A 20535-nucleotide genomic window follows, 5' to 3' on the forward strand; every position below is an offset into this window, starting at 1 on the left:
CTTGATACAACTTCTCAGCACGCAAATCGGGGTAGGTTTATCTTCGCCTCGGCAATCTGGAGGGACTTAACAGGTCCCAGGGCTGGAGTATCTACCAGAAAGAGACAAAAGAGAACGAGAAAATCGACATACTATAAACTGATGGACTATAAAGGCAAGTTATAAGAGTTGCGGGGAGATCCAGGGAGGAAACTGGGTGCCTCTGCCAATTCCGGTCTTTGTTGCAAAACTCATGGGAGACGCCACCCCACTCACACGCCTCCTTCTCCTGATCAAAGGAGCCGGGGAAATGACGGGAACGGAATACTTGTGTCAATACTTGAGCTCATTTGCATTAGGACCTCGGCCCACCGTGAACGCTTTGGGGACAATGACTTAAGCTGCACACGCCCTCAATCCTCTCCTGGAATGGATCGAATGCTGCAGACGAATTTCGCAATGTGGTTAAAATAGGCTGTCCTGTGGTGTCTGTCATACTTCATTCCAATTTTTCCAGTTTTCAGGCAGTTCAAATCCAATTTTTCTTTTTGGAAAATCGAGCATGGCCTTGGGTTTCATGATGTTGTAGGCTGGAAGGCAACCCAGTGGGTATTAAAGGTGAGACTTGGTGCTCAATCCATAGCTGGAAAGGGGGTTCATGTAGTCCTGCAATCAACACCTTAAAATCAAGTTTGTACATGCTCAGATTGAATTCTGTGAGCGGAGTTTGGCGATCATTTTCACAATCCACGGTATCATTCAAGTCGCACCACCTGGGCTCGAATGGCCAAAACCAGCTTGGTCTTCCCAACCATGAACCCCCCCCCCCCCAAGCTCGGGTAGAACGCCAACTCGCAGTCAGTTTTCAGCTAAACAGTACCGTCAATTGGCCTCGCCCACTTCAATAAAATCACGCGTATTAGTCGTTATGTTTTGGTATACCTAATATGAAATCGATTCCGGGGAGCAGAGGGCTGAATGCGGCTGGTCAGCCGGCAACAAAGACCGGATTCGTGCCCATGCAGGCGGGAACGGAATAAGCCAAAGGGACGTGGCTTGCTTACCCGCGGTCGCCTCTCGACATACCTGTCGACACTTCCATCGCAGGTAGTATATCCAAAACGCTCTGATCATCAGGTATGTTTTCTAGCAGGCATGTGTTTTCCTTCATTGACGGTGTGCCTCCCGTACGGAATAGAGCTATACCGCAAGTATGGCAGAAGTGGTCATTGACTTCGTGCCTGAACATTACTCTGATGGAGGTGTGCGATCTCTTTGGAGGTGTGCATGATCGTAAGCTCCCTTGGTCCGACCTCCAAGTTCTTCACATACACCTTCGGCTCTCCCTGAGTTACAGCGAAACTCTGCTTCGGCACCTGGTAAACTGCGAATTTGTTGATCTTGCGATCCTCGTGGCAGTAGCAAATTGACCGTTCAAAACCAGACGGATCAGCAATCTACAATACCACATAATAGCTTTTGCAGTGTTTTCTTCTCGGCCACATTTGTCTGAGCCGGGCTCCCAGTGAATACGACTCTTATCTCACCACATAGACAGCTCCCCATGTGCATTATGGAGCTAAGTTTGGGTAGGTGATGTTAATATCTCCAGGGAAGGCTTTCGATGAGACGAGTTTCCATTGGTGGTCATGAGCCCCTTGCCTTTCTCTCCGGAAGGAAGAGGGAGTATGGTCAGGACTGGTTTATACAGTGTGATGATGATGTGTCGCGATGGTGCCTGTGTTGGTGAGAAGAGAGAGGGAGGGGAAAATAGAATAGAACTATAGTTTCTACCGTGCTCTTGGTGCTCCCGGTGCTCCTGGCCCAGGGGGCAGCTACGGGGCCATCAACACCAAGTCTGCTAGATGAGATTTATCGCTCGCCAATACGCCAGTGAACCAGCCTGCGACTTTTCCGTCCCTTCATGTTTGGGGAAATTAAGCATGGTCATCTCACAATAAACAGTAACGAGAGGCCCCTCCATAACAGGCATGGCGGACGCCGCGGCAGTCACAATAGTCCTAAGTGTTCGAATCGCTAACACTGGTGCGGTCTGCAATATCAGAGATTGGTGGCCGCCAGCTATTTGCACGCGGTCTGGCCAGATGTTGCCACCAATCGAAGCCGCATGTTGGCCTCCATGGACTGGCATGAATATACTAATGGCGTTTTGGAGGTTCAGTGAGAGTTGACAGCCACAACGCGCTGCAGAATTTCATTGGATTGGTCAAAAGACAAGACCCGGAGAGTGTCGCTCGCTGCAGACACTCTCTGCAGCCTCCAAATGTAGCGACCTGCAGTAATGTGACGTCGTTGGGGGCTAGGCTAACAAGCCATGAGGACGAGGCGATCCTTCTCACCGGTATCCTTATTGACAGGCTGCAGTACTTGATTATATTTAGATTTAAGCGGGGAACCTCTGACCATCAGTACTCGGGTTCATTCAGCCACCTTCAGCTCGTCTAGGCATGCATCCACCAGACACCGCCATACAATATGATCCAGTTAGGCACGCTGTGGCTAAGCAGGCAGTGACGTGTCACCGTCCACGGGTGCGGCACAAATCTTCAAGAGTCTACCATTTGCCTTGATTCAAACTTCAAGGCTTTCCGCAATCTTATTGCCACGGCAGCTTCGGTTGATCTGACAAATTTCATCACGAAATCAAGCTCGAAGCAAAGGGCAACACCGTGTATAATGCGGCTTTGGAGCATACTGGTGACAATCGCTTAACAAAGTCATTACGGGGGATTTGATCTACGCCATACAAGATGACATTGGGCCTTCTCAATGACCCTCAGCACGCCGCTTATTTCTTCATCACCATTTTCCTCATGCCCTTCGCAGTCTTGGCCGTCTTGCTTCGATTCCTCGCAGTTAGGCGTTCGTCTATGCATCATCAATCCGAAGACTGGCTCGCACTCGCTTCGCTTTTTCTTTATCTTGTTTTTGATGGCGTCACTTTGGCCGGTATGCCAATTCACGAAATAGTTTTCTCTCGGGTTGAGCTAACTCCCCATTCTTCATCAAAGTGGACATAATTGGGGAAGGTCGAGATATATCAGGTCTCATCAAGGACCCAGAAGATCTTATGCCAGTGAGAAAGGTATTTTCGCTCGTCACTAAATTTCCTGAACTACGAATTAACAAGTCATAATCTCCAGCTCATGTATTCGGCACTTTGGGCCTACGTTTGGCAGCAGCTGTTTGCCAAATTAAGTATCATGTGCTTATACTATCGTCTCTTTCATGTCAACCATAGGTTTCGTCTTTGCATTTACGCGCTCGTGATCTACCATATCGCGTGGGTCATTATAGTGTCTGTTATGCTAAGTTTGTTCTGCCAGCCACTGGGAAAATTCTTCGACCCACTCGTCCCCGGACAATGTAACGGGGAAATCACATTCGTTGCCGTGACGGAAACCATCAACTCGTTTGGCGACTTCTTGCTTGTCGCCTTGGCCATGTATATGGTCCGCATTCTTCATCTGTCCAAAGTCAACAAGTGGCGGCTAAGAATTCTCTTCGGATCCGGAGCTCTTGCTGGAATAATAGGATTTTTGAAAATTGGCCTGTCCTTCAATAGGTCATGGTCTTTCAACGAGGCTTCCCTCTGTGAGTTTTAATTTAGGAGCCGCTCCTGTTCCGTTTTACTCCCGTGTATCTGCAGGAGAATTGACCACCATTTTAGATGTATTTACGATGGTGGCCATCTGGTCCAATGTTCAGGCAGCAGTATGCATTGTTTGCTGCTGCGCACCTGTCTACAAGCCAGTACTTCCTGGGTCAAGTTTTTGGAGCCGCTTCACATCCAAAGCGAGCTTTGGCTATCTCAAGAGGGGCCAATACCACCCACATGGCTCAAATACTTCACCAAGCACCTCGAGCACTAAGCCAAGGGAGCCAAGCTGTGAGCACGAGGAGCAGGGGTGGCTAGCCCGCAATGAAGGCAGCTCTCAGGGTCTTGTTTGGGCTGAGCCGAAGGGGTGTCAATGCAATGGTATCAGCGCGCCCGGGGTCGTGTATCCTCTGGAGGTAATAAAGGTGCAGAGAGACATCGAGGTGCTGCGTTGAACTTGGTACTTTGACTCGTTGTCTATCATGGAGTGTGACAAAAGTTTGGTCAGGCAGCAGGGTTCCGGCACCACTTTGGGATTTGGAAGTAGTAGTTGGCGAAATCCCAAGTACGGTTGTAACCAACACCACATATTCAAGATCCTGTCTTGAGTGGTTCAGTTCCCTCCTCTCATAGCTACCGCCTCTTAACTCCTCCTTCTAAGATTTTTACCCTTTCAACCTCCTACACTCCAACCTGCCTAACTACCCCCGCGCCTCCGAACTTCTTACATACTCCAGGGTACTGAATCTTCCATCCTCTCTGTCTCACATCCTATTAATCTTCCATCCTCTCAGTCTCTGACCCTCCCTACCTAGATACCTGGATATGCATATGTAGGCTCCTTTGCCTCATATCTAACCCTAATACTCTTCAACCTTGGGTTCCTCAGCGACCAGCTGTCTAAAAACCATGAAGTGGTGCACCCCAGGGCTTCGCTAAGCGCTAAGTGGGCAACACACTTGCACTCCCCGGGCCGAGGCCCGCTTCATGTCCTTCGAATAACGCTACCACTTACATGTAGACGTTATCCTTTGAAGAGTGGAACCATGTTTGACATCCCAGGATCCACTCGTTGCGAGATCCCAGCCCTGCAATGCTTATATCAACCCGATTCCTAGCTGCGCAGACGGTCCTCCGGCCGCATCCTCTTCCCACGATCCTGTGCTCTCTCCTTACTAACCCTTTCAGCCTCCTTAATAAACCATGCATGGTCAGGGTCTTCTCTCGCGTTGATCTCCTGTGCGTCCATGGCACATCTCTCGTGTCGCTCTCTCGACGCCTCTCGGCGTCTTCTTCTCTCGGCATCCTCCCGCCTGTCCTCCTCGCGACGCAGCCGGGTTTCGGCGTTCTCCCCGGTAGGTTGAGAAGCATTATACAGGCCCTTGCCGCCATTGATGGAACTGGCTGTAGTGTACGCCGAAGTGCCACTGCTCCCAGTTCGGACCGAGGCCATCGAGGGCTTCTCTCGTAGCGGGAAAGGTGGTTGTTGGTCGTCCCGTCCAGAAGAAGAGGGCCTTGATACTGGTGACAGGTTACCGGGGGATTGATCTGCTCTGGCACCGCCAAAAGTATTCCGCCATTGCTGCGGGGGTCCCTGACGTGATTCGGAACTACCAGGTCGGCTCCTCGGTGGGGTACTACCTTGGGCTGATACTGAAATAGTAGAGCTCCTGCTAGACTTTGCTGAATGAAAGCTGTGTGTTCTTGGAGTACTAGATCGCATCATACTTTCTCGTGTCTCGCGTGATCCCAGCGGAGGCGCTTGTGGCGTGCGCGAATGGGTCAAGCTCATCTTCATCAGCGACGATTCAGATTGAACGGTGTGAATATCGCAGTATGACCTGATGAATTGTAGTGAATATTTCAAATCGGATGTAATGAAATCGAGTATGATTTGGCAAGCAAATGGTTTAGCAATTGCTATTCTCAATAATAATCCCCAGAGCTGTTCCTTCAACTGGAACAGTAAAGTTCAATATCGCGAACTGATACTTTTTTATCTGTCTAGATTGGATGTTGTACGGCCTCCAAGTGATATTTTCTCGGCTCACAACCAAGTGCTCTTCCTGCTTCCAGCTGAAAGTTTGATCAGGTCAACACCATGGCTTGAAACATGGGTCGCGAGCCACGCCAGTTGAACAGCGACCCATTGTTGGCTACACACATCAGTAATGTACGTAGGGTTTGAGGGTCAGTAGACGGGCTTCGTTGAGAGTTCCGTTCGGAACTGGTCTGGTAATGTATCCAGAGTTAGGCGAGTGGTCTCTGGAGAACGCGATCTTGTCACAGGGTCTTGTAAACCGGTCTGCGCCCCTGGGCCAGGACCAACAACCGTGTGATGAAGGACAGTTTCAATGGCCCAGTTGTTGGCCAAGAAGCGGAACATGATATTGATTGGAAAAAGCCATCTGTACATGCACTTGTTTGCTCCGCTGGCTTCTAACAAAGTCATCATTGCTCGCTTGACGACAATCAGCCAAGCCGCTGGGGGCGGATGTTTGTAGACTGTTTGACATCACAAATAATGGTCAGTTTCTCCTTGAAGCAGGCCTCGGTCGCATAACCAGAGTTTCGTCCCCATCAGCTACCAAATTTAGAAACTTCGTCGCAGAGAGACCACTGGGCGGTGTTGGAGGCCAAATCTGACGCGGGGCGCAGTGAAACAGCAGTTAGGTACCTGCCTAGGTACTAGCTGCATGCCAACTTTCACTCATGCACGTTGGCGGCTACCTGCTTGCTTGGGAACACTCAATGCCACTCATCTGTGGGCTCACAACCAATGGAAATCGCCAGGAGAGATTTGTAAGCTGACCAAATCTTCTCAAGTGTTTTATGTTTCCATTTCTTTGTTATTTCTTGCCATTTATTTTAGGGCTCATCATTCCCTCCAATGCTTTCACTCACAGTGATACCTAGGTACCATCCGTTCTTGTTGATCATGTCTAAGATTAACGATTCTGGTGGCCACGAATATGACGGTGACTTTGACCTACCTTGGGCTATGCCTGACCGATTGCAATATAAGAAATCAAAAGCATCGATGGATGATAGCTTGAAGAATCTCAGTCGCAAGTCCTTTCGTGATCTCGTGCAAAGCCTTGCGAAAGAAAGGCTTGGTGACCCGAATCTTCGACTTGTGAGCAATAACCCGTTGAGATTCGACACCTGGAGAACTTGGGTTTGATCCTATGGCTGACCTGCGCTCAGGTACCCACAGGAATGTGTGGTGGATTTAATGCCCTTTACGGACTGGCTATCGGTGGCTCCCCTCCCAAGCACTTGTTGAGAGTGCCAAACGCGACTGTCGTTTTTCCCGACGAGAAAACTGCGGCTGAGGGTACAATCGCTCAGTTTCTACACGATAACAGCTCAATCCCAATCGCACAAGTACTTCACTATGGGTTGTCATGCGACAACCCCGCAGTTGGGCCATACATCATCATGGAACGCGTCGAGCATATCTGGTCCATGTCACAGAGATTGAACAAGAACTTCAGGGACAAAGAAGTTCGAGCCATCCTAGACACTGATATATCCACAACCAAACTCAAGGCACTGGACGTGCAAATGGTTCGATACCTCTTACAGATATTTTCACATCGTTTCCCTCGCATCGGAACACTCGCTCGCTCCGAGGCAGACAAATACGTTGTCCGAAGTCGGCCAATGTCAATGGACATGCAGCAGACAATTGAGCTTGCAAACATCCCCGAATCGGCATTACCAGCCAAGAACAAAACATACTCGACAGCTGATGAATGGTATATGGCGTGCTCGTGGATCAACGTTACTCCGATTCTCTTCCAACAAAACGACGTCTTCTTTTCGGCAGACGATTTCAGAAACAAGTATACAGCGAGGTTGATATTTCACCGGCTGGCTATTGAAGGAAAACTTTCAAAATTTGGTTTCGAAGAAGACTCCTGGTCTGAGCAGTCCCGGGAGTTCCGTGCCCAGTCGCGGCCAATCTGTCCGGCGCCAAGCAGCACCGGCGACTTTGTTCTCTGGTGCGACGACCTACGCCCTGAAAACATCCTATTGGATGAATCTGATGACATAACTGGTATTATCGACTGGGAGTTTTCTTATGTTGCACCGACGCAATTTTCGCTGGATCCGCCATGGTGGTTGTGCCTGCAACCTCCTCATGATTATGACGATGGGGGGCTCGCGGGCTTTATCAAGACATACGACGACCGCGTCAAGATATGGCTGGAGGCTGTTAAGGATGTGGAGAAGGAGCCTGATTTCGCCTCACTAGGCCTGCCTGACGGGATCGGGATGTCCAGATACATGCGCGAGAGCTGGGAGACGGGGCGTTTCTGGCTGAGCTATGCCACTAGGAAAGTCTGGGGCTTTGATGAGATCTACTGGAAGTGTCTGGATGAGAGGTTCTTTGGCAAGAGGCCGTGTGGCGTACCCAGGGAGAAACTTTGGACTACTCGGCTTCATTTATTAACCGACCGGGAGAGGGAACTCATGGAACCTTTCGTGCAGAGGAGGGGGGAAGAGACCAATGAGAGGAAGTTGATAGATCATTGGGAGCCAGAGGAAGTCCGGAGGCGATTCCAAGAGTTCCTCGGGGAGTTTTGAGAATCAATACATTCTTGTGCTTTCCATGGTGACTCGGTGCATTGAAGGGGACTCGGAGCGTGCCATTTCCTGGCTGTTATCATGCAGATGTCCGAATTTATAATGTACGCCTTAGTCACAATAGCCAACCTTGGAAAGTGGCACAATGCGTTTTGATGCAGGAACGAATCTAGAGAGGCTAAAAGCATGTCTCAAGACACCCTACCCGAAATCATCTCTGTCGTTGTCCGGCAGCTTCCGTCCCAGGGCTCGGTGGGGGCGGGCCGGTCGTCCAGTTCGACGGACTAGGACCCAACACAAAATCCATCGTCCCACCCTTCTCGAAAACATCCGACCACGTCACCCATGACTTGTTCCAGGCCTTTCCATTCACCTTCAAACTTTGGACATAGTAAGACGTCTCACTTCCTCCCGTGGTCGTGATATCCAGCTTCTTGCCATCACCAAGACTTATCGTCAGGTCTGAGAACCAGGGACTGCCAATCAGAAACGTGGTCTGGCCAGTCATCGGATACAAGCCCAGCATGATCCACAGCACCCAGCTCTCCATCGCGCCGGCATCCGAGTTGCCGGGTAGACCACCGGGTGTTGGAGTATAGTAAGCCTTGGCGAACTTCCGTGTGTAGTAGACTGTGAGGTCTTGGCGGTTGACAAAGTTGAAGAGGTACGGAGTGGTGAACGAGGGCTCGTTGCCAGGGTTGAATATCATCTGGTCAAAGGAGCCGGATGGGTAGGCTCCTGGGGTGAACATCATCTCGAGGCGCTTCACAAAGTTTGCTTCTCCGCCAGTGTAGGAGATGATTGTGTCAATGTCGTGGTGGGCGTTCCAGGAGTACTCCCATGGTAGGGCTTCGTAGTCTACGCAAATACGGTCAGTAAAAGCCAGACTCGCATTGCGATGGAGTCCAAATCAGTGTACTCACAGTAATCTGCCCAGTAGCACCCCCCGCAGCTGAGAGGATCCTGCTCGATGAACCCGGAGAGGTCTCTCGGGACAACGAACCCGGAGAAGCCCAGCGACTCGGCATCAGGATTCCAATGATTTCTCCAGTTGCGGCTCCGATTCAAATAAGTCGATGCGTTCTTCTCGCCCAGCCCCTCACCAACTGTGTACACGGCAAAGTCATTAACCGAGTACTCCACCGCCCGGGTGACAGACCGGCCGAAAGACGGAGTAATAAAGCCATGCTCGAGCCAGTCAGGCAGCGCCCCTCGTCCCTCCTTGGTCGAGCCGGTGGGATCGCGGGGGTCGTTGTTATTCGGCGGGGTCACCTCCGCGTCCGTGAGCATGGCGGAGTATCCGTCCTCCCAGTTGACACCGTCCCGCACGCCCTTGACGTACGCATCCGCGAGGACGTTGTCGGCATTCGAGCCGGCCTGGGTTGCGCCGTTCCAGAAGGACGAGCGCGCATCTGGCATGTAGCCTTCGTTTCTCCAAATATCGATGAGAGACCGGATGTACTCTGTGTATGCCTTTGGATGGATGACATGGAACAGAGCCGTGCCACATCGGAACTATAGAGGTTAGCATTCCGTTTTCAGATGGCCGTTTTGCACCTGACATACCAGGTCCCATAGTGTGAATATGTCGTCGTAATACGGCTCTGAAGACGCCCACAAAGGATTCTCACCCGTCTTGTTCGTCGGGATTATATTCAGGTGGTACAGTGATGAGTATAGGAGCTGCAGGTCAGCCAGGTTTCTTGTGTCGGTAGTTGTGACCTTTGACAGCACTTCGCTGTTCCACGCATCTTTGGTCCGAGCTGTCAGCTGCTTGCGGGTGGTGCCGGGAGGGATCTGGGAGTCGACATTCGAGCAGGCTTGTTCCGCAGAAATGAAGGATACCCCGACTCTCGAAGTAACATTCGTGGTACCGTCGAATGTATACACGACGCCAAGGCGCGACGTCGAAGTGACATTGTCGCCGGCCGGGTACTCAACAAGCGAGCTGTCGGTGTTCCCAGCACCGAGGAAGGTCTTGTATGTCGATGGAGGCGGATCGAAGTGCCCGCAGAAGTAGACTGTCCACTTCGGTGCTCGGTTCCAGCCGTTGTCATACGAACCGTAGCCTTTGTAATACCCTGCATTGGTATCACCCCCAATCACCTCAATGTTGCCTCCCAGGTAGGACTGCTCAAGGCCCATGCCGCGATAGCTCGAAAGCACATGACTCACGTCGACAATCACGTTTCTGGCCTCGCTGTTGTCCGGGAAGCTGTATTGGTAGAACCCTGCCCTCTCGGTGCCCGCCAGCTCAACAGTAATGCCGGAGCCCAAGAACGACCTGTAGTATCCCACCTCGCTTATATCAGGGGAGAGCCTTGTGTCGCTGTGATCCTCCAGCGGGTTGGGGATGTCCCCCAGGACTGGCATCTGTGAGACCACGCCATATTTCGGTGCGCCGCCTGTGCCACTCTCATGTAGCATGGAGAACCCAGTGAAGTTTCCGTCGGGCCTATAGCCGGAGTATGCATCACTTCCGTCGTACAGATCTGGCCCAAGTTTCACTATGCCCAACGGCCAGCTCACTCCCGGGAATGTGTTCCCCCCATTTTCCTGACCTGTCTTTGTCGCCCATCAGCCCATGGTCAGAAATTTGAAGCGTCGAGTGAGTGACAAACGTTGGGCAGGACGTAGCCTGTCAGATCCGCAGCCGCAGACACAACAGCGGATGAGAACAAGCGAGCGGGAACGGTAGATGAGAAGAAGCCAGCCGCCACGGTGGAAGAGAACAAGACAGCCGCAGCGGTGAACGAGAACAAGATAGCCATTATTATGGCACAGTTAAGCGTCATAGTCATTGTGTGAGGATAGAGAAAGAGAACTGAGATGAACGAAAGACTAGAAGTAGCAGAGGCTGGAAAGTCTTTGGGTGAGAAACGACTGAGCTGTGGAAACTGACCCACAAGCAGAACTCCACCAGGGCGCCTATGTGAATGAAGAGAGCTGGCACACTGCTCGGCTCCGGCAGGGATCGCGAACTACAACGTGGTTGCTTGCATGTCTCTGAATGGGCAGCTGATTGTATCGTGCACGTACACAGGCTATGCTAATAACTAGGAGCCCACGGGGTTGCAATGGTGGGTTTGAAAAATGGCAAGGTCAAGACGACAGCATAGGTCGACTAGGAAGGCTGATGTTCAAATAGACTGGCAAATTAGATATCCGGACCCCACGCAGCTGCTGGAACTATCATCTGAGCAATGCAACGTGGGCGGCAACCCTGCCTGGCGAGTGTACTTCGTGACCATGGTGTGCCATCTGACCCACCTCTGAGATGTAGTGTGCGAGATGCGGCAGTGATCACTTGTCAGAAAAGCAACGCCAAGGGAGAATGGACAGGGAGCATCAGGATGTGGGTTCGTTGCCCCCATGCGCACGGCATTAGGAACTGACTTCCAGGATTATTAGGTGCTGAAAGTCAGGCTCATCGCATCCTGTGGGAGTGACGCTGATCTTGGCCCCCGGATATCGGCAGAGCGGTCGGTTTAAGCGGCAAGTGGAGAGACAGCAATGGTACAGGTCAGAAGATGGACAGTTCGAACCACCTTGGCATTCTCGTGTCTCGCTCAGTTCTTAATACTGGAATTGGGCGCTGGTCGGTCTGCTCAAGGCTTCCACGCTTAAAATCCATACATTAAGGATGGATGCATCGCTGGCTGTATTGATGGCGGATGATCGTCAGGCACGTGGTGACAGCTCTCGGCATGATTTGCGTGAGGACGAGACCAGCCTTATTCCCGGGTTCAGCTTGCAGACGGCCGAACTGTCGTTCGTCCTGCCTCAGAAAGAAGCCCCCAGAGGACCCCACATTCCGGGATACCCCAGGCCGTCAGTCAACACCACGAGCTGCTTCCGCAACAGGGCGGGCTTGGGCACTTGGCCATTTCTCTCGCTCTGAGTGGCAGACTTGTAAAACCGGTTGCGGCCCTCTGGACCAACAGGTCTTTCTCACTTATGCCACAAAAATACCAGAGACGGCAGATTGGGGGCTTCCTAACATGGCAAGACGTGAGTAAGCACAACTTGTTCCGGGACCCACCTCGCCTTCTTCTGCCCCCAGGCGAGCCCTGCGCAGCGTCTATCTCGCATTCCTCACGCCTCCACGGGGGCTGGGATGCTTCCTCGGCGCCAGCCGTGCTGTTCGCCCCGGCGGTGGTGCATGGGCTGTTTCGGTTTGGACCCTGCGTCTGACCTCCAGCCCATGCTCATCAACTTATCGGCGTGGCTGTGTATACTGCTAGGATACCGGAGAGTGGGTGGTTGTCCTAGGACGTTTGACCTCCTCAGGCAGAGCCACAATTGGATGGCCACGCCCTGGTGCTCGCGCGGGTCACTGGTGAGGCTCAGCCAGAGGGCTTTACGAAACCATGGGGGTGTGGGCAGGTAGGTGTCCTCGTAAAAGAATGGGCTGTGCGGAAACTTCGTGTGGATTAGATACCAGGGGATATTTGGGCAGGGCAGCACAGTACAGCACAATAAGTTTGCTGAAATTTTCCAGGCAGGATGGTCCAGTCCTGCATGTGTTTCCTCATGTCCTCCAACAGTGAAACCGACACCAAACACCCTTTGCAGGAACCAATAATCGCATTCGTCGACATCCTCCACTACCCTCTTCCGGACGTCCACGGCAAGTAAAGCAGCCTGAAGGTTCATAGATCAGAACAACTCCTCCATGACCTGCCCCCACCCCTTCGGCGGACCACTCGCCTGTCCCGAGGTCGCGGGACCCCTAGGCCTGCCTGCCTGCCTCACCCTTCAATTATCCAACGACCGTCAATGTCCCACAACAAGCAGAGACCCTCCCGACAGCCACTGCCGCTCGACAAGCACCACCACCCTCCAATCAAAAACTTCACAAAAAAAATATTGCAATGGCCGGGAATCTCTCTCCATATCTCTCTCAATCATTACTCCCCAACGCTACAGAATTACCAGACAATAACCTCCCCCGGGGGAGAGAGACAAGGGGCGGGGTTCGCCAGCACCGAGACCATGGAAGAAGAAGAAGAAGAAAAATAAAAGGGGGAGAACCACATGTGCAAGGCACCAGCGGCCCAGGGCCCGGCTTTTCCAAACCGAGTCCAAGATCCCCCCTCCCCTTTCGTCTTTGCTCCCCCCCCCCCCTCCATAAAGCGCGACCCCTCGCAGACATCGTCACTGCTGGCGCACTCCCCTCTACGTCTCATCGCGTGTTTCTTCCCCCTTCCTTTCGCGCCCTTTTCGTCGCTTGCATTCCTTCCTTCCTTCCTTACTTGCCTTCTGCTTTCCTGACGAGCCAAGTAAGTTGTGTACTGAACCTAAGGGATAAAAAACCCCTCTTTCCCTCTTCCTTCCCTCATTCCTTTTCCCAAGTTTACCGCTGCGGGTATCCCTATTGTCTCGTATGGCTCGGTTCAATCCTGACCCGTAGACCACCCGTAAGTATGTTTTGGTGATGTTTGTACATATAAGAAACAACATGTTTCTTCTTGCGCGGAATGCAAGAGCCAGGCGGTGCCCACGGCATCCGCGCATGACTGACGAGCTGTCGAGCCTCGCGTGGGGGCTCCTCGACTTCCATGCCTGCATCCAAGACTAAGGTAAGTCAAAAGATACTTTTCGTTCAATACTAGTACGGCACGCCGGCAGCGGCAATAGGCCGCATGGAGTCTGTGATTCGCTGCGTCAGGCTCGTCATGCTGGAGATGTTCCTCAGGGCTGGGTCGCTGGGCATCGTGCTGCTGAGGCGCAGGAATACATGCTCGAGGCGACCCTTCAGCAGCGACATGACCTTGGGGGTGATTTCGCGGACTTGTCCCTCCTGCAATTTGGAGTTAGTTCACTCCCGCCTCACCTGTTGTAGCGATGTGATTGGAAAGGGTGGCCCTGTTGCGCAGGTACTTACAATTCTGGGGAGAGCCTCGAAGAATGTGACCAGAACAACCTCAGTCCAGCCGAGCTTAGTGTGCAGAAGCTGGGGGTTTTCCAGATTCGCCGTGACAGTCGCTGCAACAGTCAAGAGCAGCAGTGGGTTCAGGTTCTGAATGAACGTGGCATCGTACTTGGCCAGGACCTGGGAGAAGACCTCTTCCTCGTTACGGGTGTCTTGAATCCAGGTCATTACTGCGTCGTCGAACTTGCCTTGTGTCATGTAAGTGCGCACACGCTCGCATGCCTGCTCAATGTCCAGACGCTCACGGTTGTCCTTGGTAGTCGGCTGGAACACGACCTGAGAAGAGGACAGCTGCGATCCACTGATTTGTGATGTTTGCGGTGGCGCCTGTTGTTGAACTTGTTGCTGACCGGGGAATTGGCCGGGCTGCTGGCTTGACGGGCTTCCAAACTGCTGGGATTGTTGCAGTGATAGGATGCTAGGATTCACAGGCTGGTTGGGGTACTGCTGGTGCGGTTGCGAGATCATGGAAGCTGAAGGTGCCCATTGCTGGGAGTGCTGTGGGGAATTAACGCCGCCTGCAGCCGCGTTTGGGTATTGCTGTGACCCAGCCTGGGGGCTGCCGTACTGCTGCTGAGGGACGATGGCTTGTGCCACATGCTGCAAAGCCTGAGACTGGCTGTGAGATGGGCTGTGGTATGAGCCGTTGCCCGGTGCGTGACCTTCCTGCCCGAGCTGTCGAGAGCGAGACGAGTGGTGCGCTGGCGATACCTTCCGCGACTGCTGTTTGACAAGTTCAGTCTGGAGCTTCAGGATTTCCTCCTGGAAGCTTGCCTGGGCAGTGACCATAGTGTTCAGAGTCTCTGACATGTTGGTGTTGAGGGCAACGAGCTGCTCAAACTTTTGCATGTCCTTCAGACGTACTTGCTCGATCGCATTAAACTGGTTGTTGACATTAACCAGGATCTCCTTGCCACACGCAGTCACTGCCTCGGTAGCCAGCTTAGTGAACCGAGGGATGATTCTATCGTCAAGGACTGCGTAGAGCTGCTCGTCGATCTTGGCAGAGAGTGTGTGGACCATCTTGTCGGTCATCGACTTGACGAGCTCAGGCTTCCGCAGAGCCTGGTCCATAGCATGAGGCAGGGTGCGCTGTATCTCCCTCTGCACTGCCTGCGGGACAGAACTGCCGAGCCTGCTTCCAAGCTCGGCGGTCACCGTGCGCGTGACAACCTCACCAACCTTTGGTGCGATGGACTTCTCCATCTCCTCCTCGATGATCTTGGCGAGTACACCTTGGCAGTTCTCGTTGAGGACCTCCGAGACCATGCCCAGGAGCTTCACCTGGTTCCCTTCGAACTGGCTGTCGCGAGTCTTTGCATCCTTGTCAAGACTCTGGCGGAGACCAGAGAGACTGGACTGGAAGGAGCTTGCAATGTTCTCGATAAGACGCTTCTCCATCGTGTTGATGCGCGTGTCGACTTCCTGCGAGAAGCTTGGGAAAGGTGTGGATTTAGAGGCCTTGGCCGGCTCGTGTGTCGTGGTAGCGACGACCTTGGGGGCGTGGCCGTTGGTCTGCGCAGCTTCCCGCTCACGTTCAGCCAGCGCAGCAGCCTGTGCAGCAGCCTTTTCAGCAGCAGCCTTCTTCTTCCTTCCCTTCTTGTCAGGCTTCTCCGAGGCAGGAACTGGCACGGCAGACTCTTCCTCCTTCGCCTCCTTGTGCTTGGGTGGAGTGACGACTTTTCGGGTGGACGGCTCTGGTGCAGGCTCGGGAGCCGGTTCCTTTGGCCGCACAGCCAGGCGAATTGAGGGCTGCGCTGCTGGTTCCTCAGGCAGCTGATTCGAGGGTTGGGTAGGTGGTGGCCTCAGCTTCGTAATGGAGACAACGCCCGCTTGTGTGGCGTCGACAGGGTTAATAACCTTGTTGTCGTCGTCCCAACCCAGCTCAGACGCTTTGATGGAGATACATGCTACTCCCTTTGAGTGCATGGCATAGAGCTCAAAGAGTGTGGCCTCAGCGCCTTCTCCAGAGGAAGCTGGGTTCTGGAGGAGGTAAAGGCTTCGCAGAACACCCTTGTTGGCGAACGAGTACTCCCTCATGCCGCTGATGACTGCGGTAGAGTCAGGAGTGGGGATCGAGGAGTCTTGCGCCACCAACTTCTGGATGTAATCGACCTGCGACGGGTTGTTCTTCAACGCGTACTTAGGCGCCGAGAGGTGAAGGAAGTAGACCGAGTTCCGCGTCGGGTGACCAACAACAATGATACCAGAGGGAGGGTGGTACATGACACTGCAGACAGCGTCGGATTCCTTGCTGTGAGGAAGGTTGAATTCTTGAACAGGCTTGCCCAGGGCCAAGTCCCAGAGCTGCAACGTGTGGTTTTGTTTCATACCCACGATCAGGTAGCGCAGCGCCGTGCGCTTCTGATACGGCCGGAGCTTGTCCAACAAAAGCACAGAAGTAGGCCAGGCCTTTTCTCCTTCTGGGGTTGTTGTCAGAGTCATCAGCGGCTCCTTCACCTCGGCCGAGGTGTGTGCTGGCATTGGGTTGCGAGGGTCAGATTCCTCGTCGGAGGCGGTCAGGTCACGGACATCCCAGAACTTAACACGGCCCGACTTGTCAAGCGAGACAACGACTGAGTCATCCTGACTGAAAGTGAAGTCCTTACCAGCCTTTCCAGTGTTGATCTTCAGCGAGCACTCCTTGGCAAGTCGGTCGGTGTCGACGACACGGTCGTGGCCAGGCTTGATGAGATTTCTCTGCAAGACAAACGACGGCCAGATGATGTTGATGGATTTGCCGCGGCCGACAGCAAAGTACTCCGGGTGGTTGGTGGAGGTGCGAGCGCGGGTCTTCAGAACACCGCCGGGGGCATCTCCGCCCTCCTGGGCACTGCTAGGAGGCAGAGCAAACCCGTACTGCTCGAGATGAGCATCGTCGAGGTGGTCCTTCTCGCCGTCCTTGACCTGCACCCAATAGACCGTGCCACTGATACCGGTACCAACGATAGCCTCCTTTTGGGTGACTTCCTGGTCTGCGGGTGTGGCGGACATGGCGAGGTTGAAAATGCGGTCCTTAGTATCGGCAAACAACTTGGCATCACGACCGTCGTCCTGCCTAATGACGCGGAGACCGCCAGCCTTAGACATGCCGTATGCCAGGTACGCCTCTGACGAGGCCACGAGGTTGCGGTCGATTTGGTCAAACTCTTTCTTGAGCCGCGCAATGTCGAGGATGGCGTCATCGCGGAAGACAGGACGGGTGTCGTTGGCACCGTCTTGGACCGTGATGGAGATCCACGGTTTCATGGGGAAGTTGAAGACCTTGACAGGACTAGTCGTCTCCTCGATGACAACAATCTCGTCTTCGGCTTCGGCACTCTCCCAGCTATCGGCGACGGGACCCTGGGCGGCATCATCCACAATCTCTCGGACGGCCTTTGCCAATTCGGGACGGAATGCTGTCTCCAAGGCAGTCTTGTTCTCGTCCTTCTCGAGCTCCTCCTTGATGTCTGAAGCAGCGTGGGCGGCCGCCTCGTTGAACTCCTTGTCCGTCTGAGCAGCCATCAGCTCCTTAAGGTCCTGGGTGATCCTGGCCTGGGCTTGCTCATCTTCAGCACGGGTAATTGCCTCCCGAGCCTGCAAATCAGCCTGGTTGGCGATGTCGCTAACAGCCTCAGACACAGTCTCCTTGTGCTTAGGCTCGGGCTCATGCTCGGCGTGCGAACTGGGGCCATCCACCTTTCGGCGGGTTGACTCGCGACCTTCCAAGTGGCTGCTAGTGCTTGACAGACGCTTGTGCTCTGGACCAGCGGACGATCCAGGCTTCTTCAAGATCTGGACCAGTCCTGGAGCTTGGGCCTGGATACTGGGAGAGCCGGACACCCCGGGTGTTGTAGATTTTCCACCAGCCCGGTTCTGAGGAGAGACTGAAGCAGTCAGCTCATCGAAGGGGTTGGTATAGTTGAATATCCCGGACTTTGTAGCAGGAGTGCCATCTCGGCTCGACACTGCAGGGGCCGGGGAGGGTTTGAACTGAGTGTCCTGAGAGACAAATTCGAACGAGCTCGCAGTAGGAACAACAGGGTTGGCTCGATTAGTGGTGTCGGACAGGGCCCGCTCGAGGGTAGAAAAGTCCTGCTTGTTGTGCTGCTCGGTTGGTGGGGAGGCAATCTTGCTGTCGGGTTCGCTTTGCGCATGAGGCTCGGGACGGGTGTCGCCCTGACTAGGCTTTGGCCTGTTCAACAAATTGAGCAGGTACTGCTGAGTGTTCTCGGGCGGAGGTGCATTGTTCCAGCTGCTGTCGGCCACAGGCTCCTGAGGCTGAGGCTTTGGCGAATGCTCCGACTTGGTCTCGTCGTCCTGGAACTTGCCTCGCATAAGCGCAGCGAGCAGGCCGGTGGGGTCAGCGGAAGACGGCGCAGGAGCATGGATGGTGCTCGGCTGTTGGTTTGAGGCGTGGCGAATGAGCGAATCGCGGTGAAGCTGGTCGGATGGCTGCGGCGGCTGCTGCTGCTGTTGCGGCGACATGCCCTGCTGCCCACCTGCGCCGCTGTTCAGCTTGAGGAGACTCAACAAGCTTGAGGTGCGATCGTCGCCGCCGTCAATTGGCCTGGTGGCAAACCCAGGAGGGTGCTGGGACTGGTACATGGCAGATGGCGGGGTCGGCGCGGCAGGAGGGTTATAGTCGGTGCTGTCCTGAGAGGGGTACGACTCATTGACGTGCTGCTGCTGGTGCTGGTGGTAGTGGGGAGCTTGCTGGGTGTTGCTGGTGTATGGGTTGAATTGGGAGCGCAGGTCGTAGCCAGAGGGTGGCGGCTGCTGCTGGTGTTGCGGCTGCTGGTGCTGCGGCTGCTGGTGCTGGTACTGCGATGCAGATTGATCGTAGCTCTCATGGCCGCTGGACTGCTGCGAATGATGCGAGTGCTGGCGCTGCAGCTGGGCGAGGAGTGAGTTGAGCGAGCCGTCGCCTCCGGCACCTCCGCCGTAGCTAGCCATGATTGCACTTGAAGCTTGACCGGCAGCTGGGACGGCAGCTAGGAGGTGTGGCTAACACCAGGGCGAGGGAGAGGGTGATGACTGGGTCAGCCCCGAATTGATGATTGCAGCTCTCCCCAGGCCGAGTAGGGTTGCGATGCAGAAGGAGAAGGAGAAGGGGGGTGGACGTTTGATTGTTGACGGGCGCGAGTGGATGACGCTGTCAGGTTTTCCGTTTGCTGGAAAGGATTGGGTTGCGGCTCAAAGGTCGCTCGCGGCTGGGCGAAAAAGAAAAAAGTGGAAAGTTGGTCGATGATGCTGGGGTATGCAGGCGCATTACTAGACGTACGCCCTGGTCAGCTCTATTGCCTCTGTGCTCCCTGCTCAAGCGAGGCCATCGCAACGAACCTCGGTCGGACTAGTACACTCTTCCTTGGGCACCACTCAGCAAAATTCAAACCGTAAATCGGCTTTGCTTGCTAACGGCGAGCTGGAAGAGGAGGGGAGGAGATGCAGTCGAGTTGGCGCACAAAGATAATAGAGGCAAAGTAGTAAGGTGGGCAGGAAGAAACCGAGGGGGAGAGAGAGGCCGACGGGAGGAGGTGCTCTCTTTTTTCCCCGTTTGTCGGCCCAAGCGTCCACACCCCCAGTCTCGACCAAGCCAGGCTCAGGCCCAGACGGGAGCTTGGCCCAGGTGGTTTTGGGCTGAGCTATCTATCTAGGTACCTGGGTACTGTGCTGCTGTGGTACTCTGATATGGCCCTCTACCTTGGCAGCTGGGGATCTGAAAACTCCGTACGGGACGAGATACGTGGCTGGCACATGCCGGCAGCCCTGAAGTTGGTTGACAGCTCGCCTGTCGCCTGCAGTAGTTGCAGCTGCAGTTGCGTCAGAAAAAGCAGAGGCGATGCGGGAGGGTGACAGCTATATTGACAAGGCTGCGTCGGTTGGTTGAGTGGTTGGGCACCAGCCTCCAATCCTGAAGCCCTGTGTCTGCTGTCTGCTGTCTGCTGTCTGCTCTAGTGCTTGCCTGGGAACGGAACGTTGAGAGGCCGTTACTGTTGTGCTGCCTGTCTCCGGAGTGTCGGGTCCGTTTCGGCTACAAGCTGTTGCTACTACCATGTAAGCTTCCCAAGTAAGCGCCCAAGTACCCGGTCTGCTAAACGGCAAACCTAGCGATCGGCTGCTGTTGCTGCAGTGGCAGTGGGCGGGCGCATGGGCCAGCCAGATCCCGCTCGACTCCCTCCCAGTCCCAGGAAGGCGCCGAAACCGAATGCATCCATCCATCCTCCGCGACGTCAGACTCCCTCCGTCTTTTTCACCAACGTCTTTTCTTCCCTCGTCGACCCTAGGAATAGGCCCCAGAGCCTCCCACGTAACCAGCAGCATACAAAAGCACACGTTTAATAGAAACAACTACAGCCCCGCGGCGACCACGTCACCCGTCTCAACAAAAATTATTTAATCCTCCACCTGTATTTGTAACGCCGTG

At 53.9% G+C, this 20535-nt stretch overlaps 4 protein-coding genes across 4 annotated transcripts; 2 read left to right on the top strand and 2 right to left on the bottom strand.

Moving 5' to 3' along the window:
* Positions 1 to 2416: 2416 nt before the first annotated feature.
* On the top strand, positions 2417 to 4387 carry KVR01_007324 (uncharacterized protein). Its single transcript, XM_044794686.1, has 4 exons — positions 2417 to 2949; positions 3012 to 3085; positions 3144 to 3594; positions 3671 to 4387. The coding sequence occupies exons 1-4, from the start codon at positions 2751 to 2753 to the stop codon at positions 4051 to 4053; spliced, it is 1107 nt and encodes a 368-aa protein (XP_044643577.1). The 5' UTR covers positions 2417 to 2750; the 3' UTR covers positions 4054 to 4387.
* A 2149-nt stretch (positions 4388 to 6536) lies between these two features.
* KVR01_007402 (uncharacterized protein) lies at positions 6537 to 8191 on the top strand (the record flags this gene model as incomplete). Its single annotated transcript, XM_044781306.1, has 2 exons — positions 6537 to 6734; positions 6950 to 8191. 2 exons carry the CDS (start codon positions 6537 to 6539, stop codon positions 8189 to 8191), a joined length of 1440 nt encoding a protein of 479 aa, XP_044643655.1.
* Positions 8192 to 8329: 138 nt separating this feature from the next.
* KVR01_007318 (uncharacterized protein) lies at positions 8330 to 11298 on the bottom strand. Its single transcript, XM_044787588.1, has 4 exons — positions 10813 to 11298; positions 9758 to 10756; positions 9115 to 9706; positions 8330 to 9049 (listed from the first exon to the last, which is right to left on the bottom strand). The coding sequence occupies exons 1-4, from the start codon at positions 10990 to 10992 to the stop codon at positions 8403 to 8405; spliced, it is 2418 nt and encodes an 805-aa protein (XP_044643571.1). The 5' UTR covers positions 10993 to 11298; the 3' UTR covers positions 8330 to 8402.
* A 1342-nt stretch (positions 11299 to 12640) lies between these two features.
* KVR01_007660 (uncharacterized protein) lies at positions 12641 to 19680 on the bottom strand. Its single transcript, XM_044790380.1, has 2 exons — positions 14079 to 19680; positions 12641 to 13994 (listed from the first exon to the last, which is right to left on the bottom strand). Exons 1-2 carry the CDS (start codon positions 19062 to 19064, stop codon positions 13803 to 13805), a joined length of 5178 nt encoding a protein of 1725 aa, XP_044643913.1. The 5' UTR covers positions 19065 to 19680; the 3' UTR covers positions 12641 to 13802.
* Between the last annotated feature and the right edge of the window lie 855 nt (positions 19681 to 20535).

This window comes from Diaporthe batatas, assembly GCF_019321695.1.
Source record: "Diaporthe batatas strain CRI 302-4 chromosome Unknown Contig00008, whole genome shotgun sequence".
NCBI lineage: Eukaryota > Fungi > Ascomycota > Sordariomycetes > Diaporthales > Diaporthaceae > Diaporthe > Diaporthe batatas.